Source organism: Doryrhamphus excisus, linkage group LG18 (genome assembly GCF_037039965.1).
Source record: "Doryrhamphus excisus strain RoL-2023G ecotype Guam linkage group LG18, RoL_Dexc_Guam_v1.1, whole genome shotgun sequence".
Classification (NCBI taxonomy): domain Eukaryota; kingdom Metazoa; phylum Chordata; class Actinopteri; order Syngnathiformes; family Syngnathidae; genus Doryrhamphus; species Doryrhamphus excisus.
This window is the reverse complement of record NC_136374.1, coordinates 15,157,830-15,171,913: the sequence shown is the minus strand read 5'-3', so window position 1 is coordinate 15,171,913 and position 14,084 is coordinate 15,157,830. Positions and strand designations below refer to the sequence as shown.

The following is a 14,084-nucleotide window of genomic DNA, read 5'->3' as shown; positions in this document are numbered from 1 at the left end:
AATGTGTCATTATAAGCCATATACACATGGAAAAAAATATTTTTTTTATATAACACCTGCCCCAAAAAACTAACTGATTGAAAGAAAATTGTCACCCTAGAAGCTTTATTAAGTGTACAGACAATGTTTAGTGTCACATTTTAACATTCTTAAGCGGCATATAAGTGTAAAAAGAAGTGAAGCAATGGTACAATGGTGATGTTCACTACCGCTCAAAATTTTGGCATCACTTGGAAATGTTTTTTTGTCCAATCTGAGATATGGCTTTTTCTTGGTATCCATCCTTCATCCTAAAGTGGCCGCTTCACTGTTGATACTGACACTGATGATTGACGGCTACTATTTAGTGCAGCTGCCAGGTGACGACCTGTGAGGCGACTACACACTCTCAGATATTTGTCTTCTTGCACAGTTGTGCAGCGTTTTTCTGTCCTTGTTAGACCCAGTTTGTGCTGCTCTCTGAAGGGAGTAGTTAACAGCATGGTAAGAGATTTTAGTTTTAGTTTAGATTTTTTTAGACGGGTTTTCTAATCATCTATTAGCCTTATAAAAATGATGAACTTGGATTAGCAGCAATACCAGGAGATTGATTCAGAGGACTGACAGTTGTGCAGCGTTTTTCTGTCCTTGTTAGACCCAGGTTGCGCTGCCCTCTGAAGGAAGTAGTTAACAGCATGGTAAGATATTTTAGTTTTAGATGGGTTTTCTAATCATCTATTAGCCTTATAAAATGATGAACTTGGATTAGCAGCCATACCAGGAGATTGATGCAGAGGACTGACAGTTGTGCAGCGTTTTTCTGTCCTTGTTAGACCCAGTTTGTGCTGCCCTCTGAAGGAAGTAGTTAACAGCATGGTAAGATATTTTAGTTTTAGATGGGTTTTCTAATCATCGATTAGCCTTATAAAAATGATGAACTTGGATTAGCAGCAATACCAGGAGATTGACTCAGAGGACTGACAGTTGTGCAGCGTTTTTCTGTCCTTGTTAGACCCAGTTTGTGCTGCTCTCTGAAGGAAGTAGTTAACAGCATGGTAATAGATTTTAGTTTTAGATGGGTTTTCTAATCATCTATTAGCCTTATAAAATGATGAACTTGGATTAGCAGCCATACCAGGAGATTGATGCAGAGGACTGACAGTTGTGCAGCGTTTTTCTGTCCTTGTTAGACCCAGGTTGTGCTGCCCTCTGAAGGAAGTAGTTAACAGCATGGTAAGATATTTTTTTTCCTTCCCCCATCTTGACGCTGATCCGTATTTTGGAATAAATGCCAAAGAAAAAGCAAGTGAATCCTCTGACGCTACTTAAGAGGAAACTGTGATGTCATTCCTTACATTTGCATATTCCAGTATTGCTCTGACATACTGATGGGACTTGACAGTCCAAACGATGTGCAGAAACATGTGATGCTTAGCAACATCTGCCGTGATACCTTTGGGCTGAGTCACACTCAGCACAAAACAAACACACCCAAGAATGTGTTAACGTGAGAAGCTTCGATTTAAGCAACACAGAAGCTGGTCTTCTTTGCGGCTAATGGAATTCCCAAATGTTCCTGCTGTGCCTGTCCGTTACGCAGGAGAGACAAAGGAGGTTGTGCCGAGTCAGCATTCAGCTCACATTTCAGTTGCAAAGTTGAAGAAGCACAAACCTGATACTCAAACTATTCACTCCTCCTGGTTTTAAAGATAGTGTGTTGTCGCCCCCTGCTGGTCGTTCTGAAAAAGACATTGTTCCCTATTTGACTTCCTGTGAGGAATAAAATATAGTTATTGTGAGTATTTCAAGGGTTTAAAAATGTCACTATAAATTCTCTCTACAGGCCAAATATCCCACGGTTGTCTCTCTTCCCGGAAGCTGTCGGTCAGAGGTCATGACCCTGCATCATCCTGAGCTTCCAGGGTAAATTCATCACACACGCGCTAGTCTTTTCACACTTTTAAATGTGGTTTTGTTTTTGTCCCTAAGCTGCGTCGTCTCAGTTCACTGGTCAGTGGAGGTCTCCAAGGAGGGCGGCGTCATGCCAAAGGTCGACTTGCTGACAAAGATCCCAGAGAAAGGTGAGATGCTCTTGCTTGGAACCACATCATTTGGTGTTCATACATTTAATACATGTGTGAGTACATAGTTCGGGGCCGCACGGTGGTCGAGTGGTTAGCACGCAGACCTCACAGCTAGGAGACCAGGGTTCAATTCCTCCCTTGGCCATCTCTGTGTGGAGTTTGCATGCGTGGGTTTGAGTACCAGGTACTCCAGTTTTCTCCCACATTCCAAAAACATGCTAGGTTAATTGGCGACTCCAAATATGAATGTGAGTGTGAATGGTTGTTTGTCTATATGTGCCCTGGGTTCAATCCCACCCTCGGCCATCTCTGTGTGGAGTTTGCATGCGTGGGTTTTCTTCGGGTACTCCGGTTTCCTCCCACATTCCAAAAACATGCTAGTTTAATTAGCGACTCCAAATTGTCCATAGGTATGAATGTGAGTGTGAATGGTTGTTTGTCTATATGTGCCCTGTGATTGGCTGGCAACCAGTCCAGGGTGTACCCCGCCTCTCGCCCGAAGACAGCTGGGATAGGCTCCAGCACACCCCGCAACCCTTTTGAGGATAAGTGGTAGAAAATGAATGAATATGCATAGATCACTAATGATTTTTCTTTGCAGCCCAGCAACTGTTCCCCTCTCAAGCGCTAGGTGGCGCTGCTGAGGCCTTCCACAGCCTGTTGAGACTTGTGGGACTTGAAGCAGCCTTGGAGTGCATCATCAGGGAGGTCGGCCTCCTCCAGGAGTCGTGACTCTGCTCCTGCATCATCCTGGAAGTGACTAGAATCGCCACAAATGACACATTTTTTTCTCTTACAAAGTTTTTATTCAGTAGAAAGTCTGACTTGACAGCAGAGCTCATTGGTTAAAATCTACAAAAATAAATAATTTAAATACAAAATGCCAGACAGCAGCCTTTTGTATTTGTAAATATCTTTTTTTTTCTCTCTCTCAACATTTTACTCACACACACACACACACCCAATCACACAACAGCTCAACCATCACAATCTGGATTCTGATTGGTTTAGGTTGCTGTCACACTAGGTCCCATCAGGTCCTGCTGTCTCTGTGTGACCTTTGACTTCTGCAGGGGTCACAGAAACAAGACGTTTCTGCGGAGTGGTGTCTCGTACACAGGAAACAAAGATTTCACCGACGGCACCTGAACATGTCAGATGACCTTGTGACCCTCCGTTGAAGTCATCTGGAGTGCTGAGAGTTCACAGGTAAGTTGGACATGAAAGCAGCTTGTAACAATTTCTTACTCTCTCACACACACACACACACACACACACACACACAGTTCTATCAGAACATTTAGGCACAACACTTATAATAAAGTTGTACGTATGGCACAGCACTCCAGGCGCCCAGACAAGTGAACTTTGACCCAGAAGCTCACAGAGGGGGACTGGTCACGTGACTTTTTGGAACAAGTATTTACCCGAAGTGAGGTTTCACCGTGTTTGCCTTCTCCAGCAAACCAAGATGGCTCATCTTATTTGTTCAAATTTTGGGTGGAGAAGTTGATGCCGGAGGCTGCACGGCTAGGAGACCAGGGTTCGATTCCACCCTCGGCTATCTCTGTGTGGAGTTTGCATGTTCTCCCCGTGCATGCGTGGGTTTTCTCCGGGTACTCCGGTTTCCTCCCACATTCCAAAAAAAACATGCTAGGTTAATTGGCGACTCCAAATTGTCCATAGGTATGAATGTGAGTGTGAATGGTTGTTTGTCTATATGTGCCCTGTGATTGGCTGGCGACCAATCGACAGTGGTAGAAAATGAATGAATGAATGAATGTTGAAAAAGGGTCGGTTGCACGTCAGTGGAGTGGTTAGCGCGCAGACCTCACAGCTAGGAGACCAGGGTTCAATTCCACCCTCGGCCATCTCTGTGTGGAGTTTGCATGTTCTCCCTGTGCATGCGTAGGTTTTCTCCGGTTTCCTCCCACATTCCAAAAACATGCTAGGTTAATTAGCGACTCCAAATTGTCCATAGGTATGAATGTGAGTGTGAATGGTTGTTTGACTATATGTGCCCTGTGATTGGCTGGCCACCAGTCCAGGGTGTATGAATGAATGGAAGTTGGTGCTGGAGATGCCGGAATCAGAATCTTGAGCGAGCCAAACACGTGGCCGCTTCTGACGGGCAAAGGCAAATGAAGGTGTTTATATGGAGCTTGTTGCCACGGTGATAACCCCCCCTCAGGTCTCCACATACATTCAGGAAATGACATCATAAAAATATCACAACCCAATAACCCGCATCTTTCTTGGCACTTGACTGGTAGCAGTGTTGCCATGGTGAAGTTAAGAGCGTTGCCAGGTAACCGCATCCATCTAGAAACCTGCCACCACCAAATGAAGAAAGTACCCTCCAAAAACATTTAAAAAATATAATAATGTGGCAGAATGGAGGGATTGTTCTCCAGACGGCACAAAAGAAATAACCCCAAGTGTTCAATTCCCCACCAGTGTCAAATCGCCTTGCCCAGCCACTCAGACAGGCCTGAAGAGGAGTGTGCAGTCGTCTCTGTCCGACGTCGTGATGACGCCCGGGTGCATTGGCAAGGCGGCACCCGTCCTCATGTAGCACGAGACAATTTTCTGGTCCAGTTGCAGCTGGAATGGGATGCTGTCGAAGGGCTTTGGGTCCAGATCCAGAATGGAGACGGAGTAGGAAAAAGAAGGAGGTCTGGAGGTGAAGAAGTCCCTGAGACACCTCTGACCGGAGAGACTATAACGAGGAGACCAATTAAAAAGACACGAAGAAGACATTTCATGAGTTTAGAAGCAAACGTACACTTCATCATCATCTTCCTCTTCGCTGCTCGGCACCAAGGCAACCATGATGGAGCAGTCCTTTGCCGTCATGGCGACGCGGTACTGATGGACCTGCGGTTCGAATACACGGCACTTAGAAGAGGAAGCAGCTGAGCTCAGTGACACCAGGAACCGGTCTCACCCTGGCCACAGCAAAGTCCACAGAGCCGTCGTCCTCCGTCGGACACTTCTGTAATCTCTCCAGGAAGGCCTCGTTGTACGGACCATCCACCTGCAGGCGACTTCTGAGGGGCACACAGAGGAAGTGAAGGAGAACCACAGCAGTTATTTTGGTGCCTTTCACAATTTTTGACAATGTAAACAAAAACAAAGAGAGGAGATCCCCACTGTTTGTGTCCTCACAAGGGGGAGCTGGAGCCTATCCCAGCTGTCTTCGGGCAAGAGGCGGGGTACACCCTGGACTGGTGGCCAGCCAATCACAGGGCACATATAGACAAACAACCATTCACACTCACATTCATACCTATGGACAATTTGGAGTCGCTAATTAACCTAGCATGTTTTTGGAATGTGGGAGGAAACCGGAGTACCCGGAAAAAACCCACGCATGCACGGGGAGAACATGCAAACTCCACACAGAGATGGCCGAGGGTGGGATTGAACTCGGGTCTCCTAGCTGTGAGGTCTACGCGCTAACCACTCATCCACCGTGCAGCCTCATACCTCATACATTCATTCATTTTCTACCCATTATCCTCAAGAGGGTCGTGGGGGTGCTGGAGCCTATCCCAGCTGTCTTCGGGCGAGAGGCGAGGTACACCCTGGACTGGTGGCCAGCCAATCACAGGGCACATATAGTCAAACAACCATTCACACTCACATCTATGGACAATTTGGAGTTGCCAATTAACCTAGCATGTTTTTGGAATGTGGGAGGAAAACCCACGCATACACGGGGAGAACATGCAAACTCCACACAGAGATGGCCGAGGGTGGGATTGAACTCGGGTCTCCTTGCTGTGAGGTCTACGCGCTCATCACTCGGCCACCGTGCAGCCTGGTGAAAATAGTCTTTACTGTATTTTCCGGCTTGCTCGTCCCCATCGAAACTTTCCTGCTGGCTTAATAGTGACATTCTCCTTTGATTTCAAATCAACATTTACAATAAAAGCGCGTGTTGCAATTATTAGATTCATTAGATTAGATATTAGCTCTCTTCAATTGCCAATGTTCACTAACAACAGAAGCGAATAAGCTAAAATACTGGGAGTGTTACAGTGGGCACAGTGCAACCAGAAGTCTATCAGTCTGTGAGCTTCGGCATCGCTGTTGAGGCTGGTAAGGCTGGTAAGGCGTGTGACATGGAAGAGGCTGGATTTGAACTGCAAATGGAGTGCTTGCCACATACGAAACCCCAGCTGCCCTCTTTCAGAGTGTCACTTTGCTCGCAACATATGGCTGTTCTGGATGTGTTTTAAAAATGGCCTATTTTTTGGAGAAAACCAATGTGTGGGGATCTACTGGATACTAGACTATAATAATAAATAAGAATAATGCGTTACCGCTCTTTGGGAAAGTCCTGCAGGTGTTGCTCCACTCTGCGATAAAGAGGATAAAGTCCTTCAATGTTCAAAGTGTCCAACATTTGAGTTTGGAGGATCCGGAACAAAACGCTGTCACTGGGTAAACCCTGAGAGCCTGCACACAAACAGCAGACGACAACCATACTGTCGTTATCGATTAAATTATCGTAAGACTCGTGTGATGCAATTTTGGAAAAGTTGGACTTTAGCAATAAAATGCTGCTCCAAGATGGAAAACATCAACGTAAAAGTAACAGTAGCAGAAATGCGACTGCTGACCATGTCGACTCCTCTCCTTGTTGAAGAGGCTGGCATCGCAGAAGCTCCGCCCCTCTCTCCGTCGCTCCGTCACAACCCCGCCCCCTCCACCACCACCACTACCATTCAGCAGGGCGTTCACAAGGACCTGGGGGGGGGCATCACATTAACATTCATCTTTCAAAAACATCAACATTCAGTGTGCTCACATAAGAGAAGCTAATATGTGAGTTAGCATCTTAGATACATAAGCGATATTCATTCTGTATAGATAATTAAAGAAAAGATTTAGTTTACCTGGATGAAGTCGTTGAGGACCGCTTTGCCATTCACATGACTATTGATTCGATTGTTTCCATACAGGAAGTAGGGTCTGAGGTGATACAGCAGAGAGTTCAGGTCCGGCGAATCTTCGCTGCCGCCGCCGCCGCCCTCCTTGCTGCTGTATATACACTGACCTCCCTGACACACGGAAACATTTGTCATCTTAATGTGGACAGCCACTCGGTAATAAAAGGACACGTGGAAATCAGACGATCGAGATTGGTGGCTTTAAATGTGATGTAGCTTCAGTTCTCATTTCCCTTTGAGCTGTTTTCTCATGACTGTAATATGAATAGCCTGCCAAAATCAAAGTGTGTTTTTGTGTGCTAACAGCTAGGAGACCCGAGTTCAATTCCACCCTCGGCCATCTCTGTGTGGATGGCCGAGGAGCAACAGAAATAAGGAAATAGCATGTTATTGTCTTTTTGTAGGCTGCATGGCGGTCGAGTGGTTAGCGCACAGACCTCACAGCTAGGAGACCCCAATTCAATTCCACCCTCGGCCATGTCTGTGTGGAGTGTGCATGTTCTCCCCGTGCATGCGTGGGTTTTCTCCGGGTACTCCGGTTTCCTCCCACATTCCAAAAACATGCTAGGTTAATTAGCGACTCCAAATTGTCCATAGGTATGAATGTGAGTGTGAATGGTTGTTTGTCTATATGTGCCCTGTGATTGGCTGGCCACCAGTCCAGGGTGTAGAAGACAGCTGGGATAGGCTCCAGCACTCCCCGCGACCCTCGTGAGGATAAGCGGTAGAAAATGAATGAATATAATATTGTGTAGGTTGCACAGCGGTCGAGTGGTTAGCGTGCAAACCTCACAGCTAGGACACCCGAGTTCAATCCCACCCTCGGTCATCTCTGTGTGGAGTTTGCATGTTCTCCCCGTGCATGCGTGGGTTTTCTCCGGGTACTCCGGTTTCCTCCCACATTCCAAAAACATGCTAGGTTAATTGGTGACTCCAAATTGTCCATAGGTATGAATGTGAGTGTGAATGGTTGTTTGTCTATATGTGCCCTGTGATTGGCTGGCGACCCTGCCTTTCGCCCGAAGACAGCTGGGATAGGCTCCAGCGACCCTCGTGAGGATAAGCAGTAGAAAATGAATGAATGAATATCTCTTTCTGTTTGGCACAGCTCATATTCCCAAATCAAGGAAACGTATTGCTTTGTTTTTAAGTGCATTAACGCCATCTAGAGGACTTGAGTGGAACAGCAATGGTCCAAATACTTCATGATAGCTTTGAAAATTACGGTGCGTCACAGACTTTATAGAGTCGTAAATGTGTCACCTTGAAGATTTTGAAGTTGTTCTGAGGTTCTTCTATGAGTTGTCGGATGGCAAAGTGCATTCTCTGTCTGCTCCTGAAAGAACCCAAGACAAGCAAGATGTGAAGAAGAAGGCATATGAAGAAGCAAACCGTGAAGAAGCTGGACTCACCCTGAGAACAAGTCGAGAGGACAGTAGAGGCTGCGTCTCTTCCAGCGCCCGTTGGCCACCTGCGGTGCGACACGTCAATGTTCACACAAAAAAAAAAAAAAAAACACACAACCGTGGGTGTCTGTGGTTTGACGGATGCTGTGCGGTTTTTACCTTGTAGTGTTGGTGCATGCAGAAGCGACACACTTTGGTCTTCACGTCTCTGCTGATGTGCTTGGCGGACGGCAGGAAGCCACACTTGGGCTGCAAGAACAAGGAGCGGGACAACTTCATCTTAACGACCGTCCTCAAAAGAGCGTCTTCTGCTGGGGTACCTTGATTTCCACACACAGTGGGGGAGGGCGTGACGGCTGCTGGAGGCTCGGAGATGTCAGGTTTGGCAGACATAGAGCACAGCCGCTATAAATGTCCATAACTTTATCACAACGCCATGCTGACACGTTAAAAAAAACAAAAAAACATGCATTTGTTATTTTTCTTTTTGTAGTTCCACCGTGAGATTCGTGTCGGTCTTACCAGGTCGCTGATGTTGAACTTTGATTGACAGCTGTCGCACAAACTCAAGGGGCAGCTTGACTACTTCCTGTAAAGAAATTCATAAAAAAACATTAATTATGAATTAAGTTGTTAGTTTCAATTATCACTTCAATGTGATTAATATTTTATTCCTATACACCAGGGGTCTCAAACATGCAGCCCGCGCAAGTTTGATATGGATGCTGTATGGTATCATGTACCCAGAAAAAAAATATTACATCTGATTAATGTTCATGTTAAAGGTTAAATAACTGTTCATAGTTATCCTCCCTATCCGTGTGGAAGTGGTAAGTTTTTGGCTATTTAAGTTTAAAGGAAATAACTTGAAGGCTACCGTTTAGGTCGCTAGCTCTCTAGTTTGCGAGTTAGCATGTGTCTCAAGACCCTGCAGTTGCGCAATATGTTGTAAATAAAAAGAGTATAAATGTGACTATAGTCGTGTTTTGTCATGTCTACAGGGCTCTAATAATGCTTTGTTCATTTTAATCTGAAAAAAATCATTTGTCTACCCACCAACTATATGTGGTTTCTTAAGTTTTTATTATTATTATTATATTTATTTATTACTGATTGATTTTCTTTATTCTTGATTTGTTTATTTAGTGGAATGTTTTATCAGAGCTTTTATTGGAGAAAATCGGAAAATATTTTTGTTTTTAATAAATGCGTTTTTTGTTTTTTTTTTTTTTAAAACCTGATGCGGCCCAGCCTTGCCCAGACCCTAGCTCCAGTGGCCCCCAGGTAAATTGAGTTTGAGACCCCTGATGTACACTGTAGCACCAAATCACAACATAAGTACAGCAATTTAAAGACGATAGCTTTCATAAGCTATAAAACAAGTCTACTGGCATATAATCAGAGGCTATAATAATATGTCAAATTTTTCACTGATGTTACTGTAATGGCGTGTTTCTCACATAGCGGGGCGGGGCGCGCATAAGAGGCCCGGGAGTACTTTCAATAATAGTGCAGACCTGCCAACGTGCAATTTGACTCTTCGATATGCTTGCATGCTTCACTGTTCTCCATTTTGTTGCATTTTCAGGGGATGTGAGAACATTTCTGTTCCCTAATGAGGGGTGGGGGGGTATGGCAGAAAATTAGACGGTGAGACGCACAAACACCAGACTTGATTACCAGAACAGGTTTTTTATAGCGACACACAAGGCTTATTTATCTTATGTTGAATGGCTTATTTACTCTTATTATTAGGTACTGTATTGGCTAATACAAGTGGAAATGTGCGAATTGGGTGTTAATTTGTGTCTAATAATAATACATTTTATTTGTATAGCACTTTTCAGAGTATCAAAGACGCTTTACAGTAGAGAAAAAGAAATAAAAATAGAGTTGAGTAAAAACAGTAAAAGATGCATTAAAGTACAACAGCTAAAACAAGGCTAAAAGCGGGGCGGACATTAAAGACATTAAAAACGGATTTAAACAGGAGGGTTTTGAGTTGTTTTTTGAAGGTGGGACGGTCGGGGTAAGCACGGAGTGAATGGGGGCAAAGAGTTCCAGAGAGTGGGGGGGCAGCAATGGAGAAGGCTCTGTCTCCCCAGGTTCGGAGGCTAGAGGACTTCTAATGTTAAAAAACGTATTAAGAAGGTTGTAAATGTAAATTTTCTGTGCTGTAACAAAAGTATTCCCTTCATAAATAAGAAATCCTACTTGGTGGAAATGAATTAATCACGGAACCAATTAGTGATAAACGAGGGATCGCTATTGTGCTTTCTGGTCGCATCTTTAAAAAGCGATGACGTGAATGAATCCATGTTTTACACCACTCATTTACATACGTTTCATGTCCACAGCCGTACGTTTTTTTTGCCGATAACTGCCAAGTAGTGACAGCCATCATCATCATCTCAAATTGATGAAGTTTCTGGATTATTTATTCGCGTTTGTGCTTGGGGGGGCCCAACATGTGATGTGTTTAGCAGCATTCTTCACAATCACGCCATGTGTCAAAGAAGACATCAGCTGACTCGCGACTCTGAAGGCCATCAGGCGTATATGTTCATGTTTAGAAGAAGCTCAAAGACAAAAGCTGCTTTGTGACAGCTTGAATTTGGACTTTTAATTTCTGTTTTGAATCGTTTTGCCTGAAGATACTGTGTCATTCTTGAAAAAAACAGCATACTTTACTAAGTTTACATAAAAGCTGTTAAAGCCAGTGTTAGGTCAAGTTTTGTGTGTTTCCCTTAAAGGGTGGCAAACAACAACAACAATGGTCTCTGTTTTTCTAAGGATGTCACAAGATCCCGTGAGATTAAAGCGGGACAAGATTTCTCATTCCGAAAAAAAGGCCTGGAACGATAATAGATAATGGCACAATAAATGAAAACGAATTTGATATATTTGCTGGTCAAACAGGCAGGAAGAGGGTTTACTTCTGTACACTAGTTTCAGTATTTTGGCGCCTTTGTTCCATACAACAACGGCATGAAGGGAATGAGACCCTGGCTGTCCTTAGAGAAGTAAGTTTAAATGCATGTAACCATCTCATGAGGAGTTATAAAGACTTAAACCAGTGGGATGTAGTCATTTTTGCAGATTTTCCCTCATCATAAATGGTTCTGGAAGGAATTGAACACTAGTTTACCGAGATGAAAACAAAGGCTTACTCCACTGTGGATGAACTTCTCTCCCAACAGGTTGCTCATCACGTTGCTGCTGAAGTCAACAATGTTCTGGATCTGCCTGAAGGCCTGTTCCGTCGTCTGCAAAACACAAACACGTGAGCAAACAAAGCATCCTGTTTAGGGCTTTAGCGTCACATGCTAAGAGGCGTGGGCAGTAATCCCCCCCCTCCCCCCTTGCAAGTTTTGTACCGCCTTGTCATCACAGTTTGGGGTGAGTACACAATTTTTTAGCTTCCTTTTACGCTTGTATGACAGTTAATGTTACAAATTGGACCTTAGAACAGATTAATTACCACGCAGACCTCACAGCTAGGAGACCAGGGTTCAATTCCACCCTCGGTCATCTCTGTGTGGAGTTTGCATGTTCTCCCCCGTGCATGCGTGGGTGTTTTCCGGGTACTCCGGTTTCCTCCCACATTCCAAAAACATGCTAGGTTAAAATTGCCGACTCCAAATTGTCCATAGGTATGAATGTGAGTGTGAATGGTTGTTTGTCTATATGTGCCCTGTGATTGGCTGGCGACCAGTTCAGGGTGTACCCCGCCTCTCGCCCAAAGACAGCTGGGATAGGCTCCAGCATAACGCGGTAGAAAATGAATGAATGAACAGATTAATTACGTTTACGTTATTCCCTACAACAAAGGGTCGGTTCAGGAGGAAGATTCACACTTCCTCTGCACGGGGAGAGACAGGGAACACTTAAATCCTGAAACAAAGGCAAAGCCACATATGCATGGCGAGCCAGTAAGAACTAATAAAAACTGACAAAAAAAAAAAAACACGTAGAACAGGCTGCTTTGGCAAGCATCTAATATGTCAGATGCACACACACACACACCCCAGGATAGCATCCGAAGAAGCATCCTGCAGAACCTCATATTTACCTGCGGGGGGTTTTCCGAGTCCTCAGCAGGATATTTGAGCAGCCGCAGAACTTTGGAAAGCTGTAGGGAAAATAGCAGTGGGACTTTTATTTCTACATCGATAAGATTTTTCAGCTGTATCAAAGTAATAAGACCACAGTAAAACATCACAACTTAATGCCGTGGTTAAAATCATATCAATAAATAGATGATTGTGTTTAGTGCCTGTCATCACCTGGGTGTGTTCAAATAGCACACAAACATCTGTCAACACAGGAATGTTTGTGTTACATCTACATTATCATCATCACACTGACACCTGTTTTTAATAGTTCAAACCCTCTCCCATAAATCCGATTTCAGTGTACTGGAACAACAATAGTATACATATTGTTAAATGACAGTGTCAATGTCTCACTTTTTGTTTTTGTTTAATAGGAACAAATGTGCCAAAGTACATCCGGTGAGGAGAAAATGAACACAACACAGCTGATGCCATCACTTGTTGCTCAATAACATCGACGTGCTCGGGCCGGTCCCATTCCTAAGCGGGGGGTGTGCATGAGTGTCCATGAACGCACCACGCAGCTATATCTGTTCTCAGCCGGCTGACACCGGCTAATAAATTACAAGGTAACTTTGAAATTGTGTCTCAAAGGTTCGTTTAAAATGTATTTGTTGATAATTTTAAGTGTTTTTATTATTTTTAATGTCTTGTTATTGATTGGACGCAGACAACACGGCCGAGTTAGCAAACAGCATTCCGACGTTACATGAACCCCGACAAAATGACACTACACAATGTTGTTAAAACACATTTCCGGACATTTTTCACAAAGTTTTCCATTGTGGAAAAAGCGAGAGTGAGCCTGCTGAAGATGACTATAAAGTGCCAAGCTAACATTGGGCGTCCAGGTCTAGCCCAACTTGCCTCCATGTTCAATGTTAGCCTAGCAGACTCACCTGGACGTGGGAGACCACCAGGCTCTTGTTGCCTTCCCCGTGGTACCTCCAGTCATTCTCGTCCATTTTGTCCACTTCCATCGCGGCCAACGTGGATCCCGTCGGCGGACAAAGACGAACACGCTGCTAGGGGACAAGTCCTCCAACTATTTAGTTGGTATGTTAGCAGCCAATTCAGACCTACTTGCAACACCCGGCCGACTACCGCACATTAGCACAGACGTACTTCCTTGTGGGATTTCAGAGTAAGACAACGTAACTTAACCTAGAGGGTCCTATTGTTTATTTTGGATATTTAAACGTTTTCCTTTGACATATTCTACAAGTATAATACCGTGCAGGGTTGTTTAAATTATGAAGAAAACACACGTACATCTAAATTTAAATGTAAATCAAAATTTGCTTTGTCTTTTGATGAAAGGGCAACGTTTTGTTACACGGTTTCCGATCTGACGCTGGTGAACCATGTCACCTTGACGGATGACTTTGATTGACAGTTAAATAAACTAATCTGCGTCAACGTTGTACCCGGATGCCAGGCCCATTCCTCTCTGATTGGTCAGAGTTGTTTATGAACGGAGCTGCTGTATTATTTGACAACCTGACTGACGACGTCAGAATTCTGAAGCGGAAACGTCGAGTT

General features: G+C 44.3%; 2 protein-coding genes across 3 annotated transcripts in view; one reads left to right on the top strand and one right to left on the bottom strand.

Moving 5' to 3' along the window:
- Positions 1-2,932, top strand: part of cenpp (centromere protein P) — a 55,003-nt gene extending 52,071 nt beyond the window's left edge. Inside the window, exons 8-10 of one of the 2 annotated variants that reach the window (XM_058054637.2) lie at positions 1,823-1,902; positions 1,969-2,060; positions 2,665-2,932. In XM_058054637.2, the coding sequence (XP_057910620.2) occupies positions 1,823-1,902; positions 1,969-2,060; positions 2,665-2,795 (303 nt within the window). In that variant the 3' untranslated portion in view covers positions 2,796-2,932. The remainder of the gene's footprint in view (positions 1-1,822; positions 1,903-1,968; positions 2,061-2,664) is intronic. The other variant, XM_058054636.2, reaches the window with a different exon arrangement.
- ippk (inositol 1,3,4,5,6-pentakisphosphate 2-kinase) lies at positions 2,847-13,662 on the bottom strand. Its single transcript, XM_058054634.2, has 14 exons — positions 13,442-13,662; positions 12,500-12,559; positions 11,598-11,693; positions 8,950-9,016; positions 8,748-8,866; positions 8,587-8,676; positions 8,434-8,492; positions 8,285-8,357; positions 6,968-7,132; positions 6,692-6,818; positions 6,392-6,527; positions 5,011-5,113; positions 4,849-4,940; positions 2,847-4,782 (listed from the first exon to the last, which is right to left on the bottom strand). The coding sequence occupies exons 1-14, from the start codon at positions 13,520-13,522 to the stop codon at positions 4,545-4,547; spliced, it is 1,506 nt and encodes a 501-aa protein (XP_057910617.2). The 5' UTR covers positions 13,523-13,662; the 3' UTR covers positions 2,847-4,544.
- Between the last annotated feature and the right edge of the window lie 422 nt (positions 13,663-14,084).

Bases quoted from the DNA above. Each gene is read 5' to 3' on its own strand.
- ippk (XM_058054634.2), bottom strand. From the start codon at position 13,522: ATGGAAGTGGACAAAATGGACGAGAATGACTGGAGGTACCACGGGGAA. The intron at 9,017-11,597 runs GTAAGCCTTTGT...ATTTCTTTACAG, and splicing joins AGAAGTTCATCCACAGTGGA to GAAGTAGTCAAGCTGCCCCT. The intron at 8,867-8,949 runs GTAAGACCGACA...TTAACGTGTCAG, and splicing joins AGTTCAACATCAGCGACCTG to CATGGCGTTGTGATAAAGTT.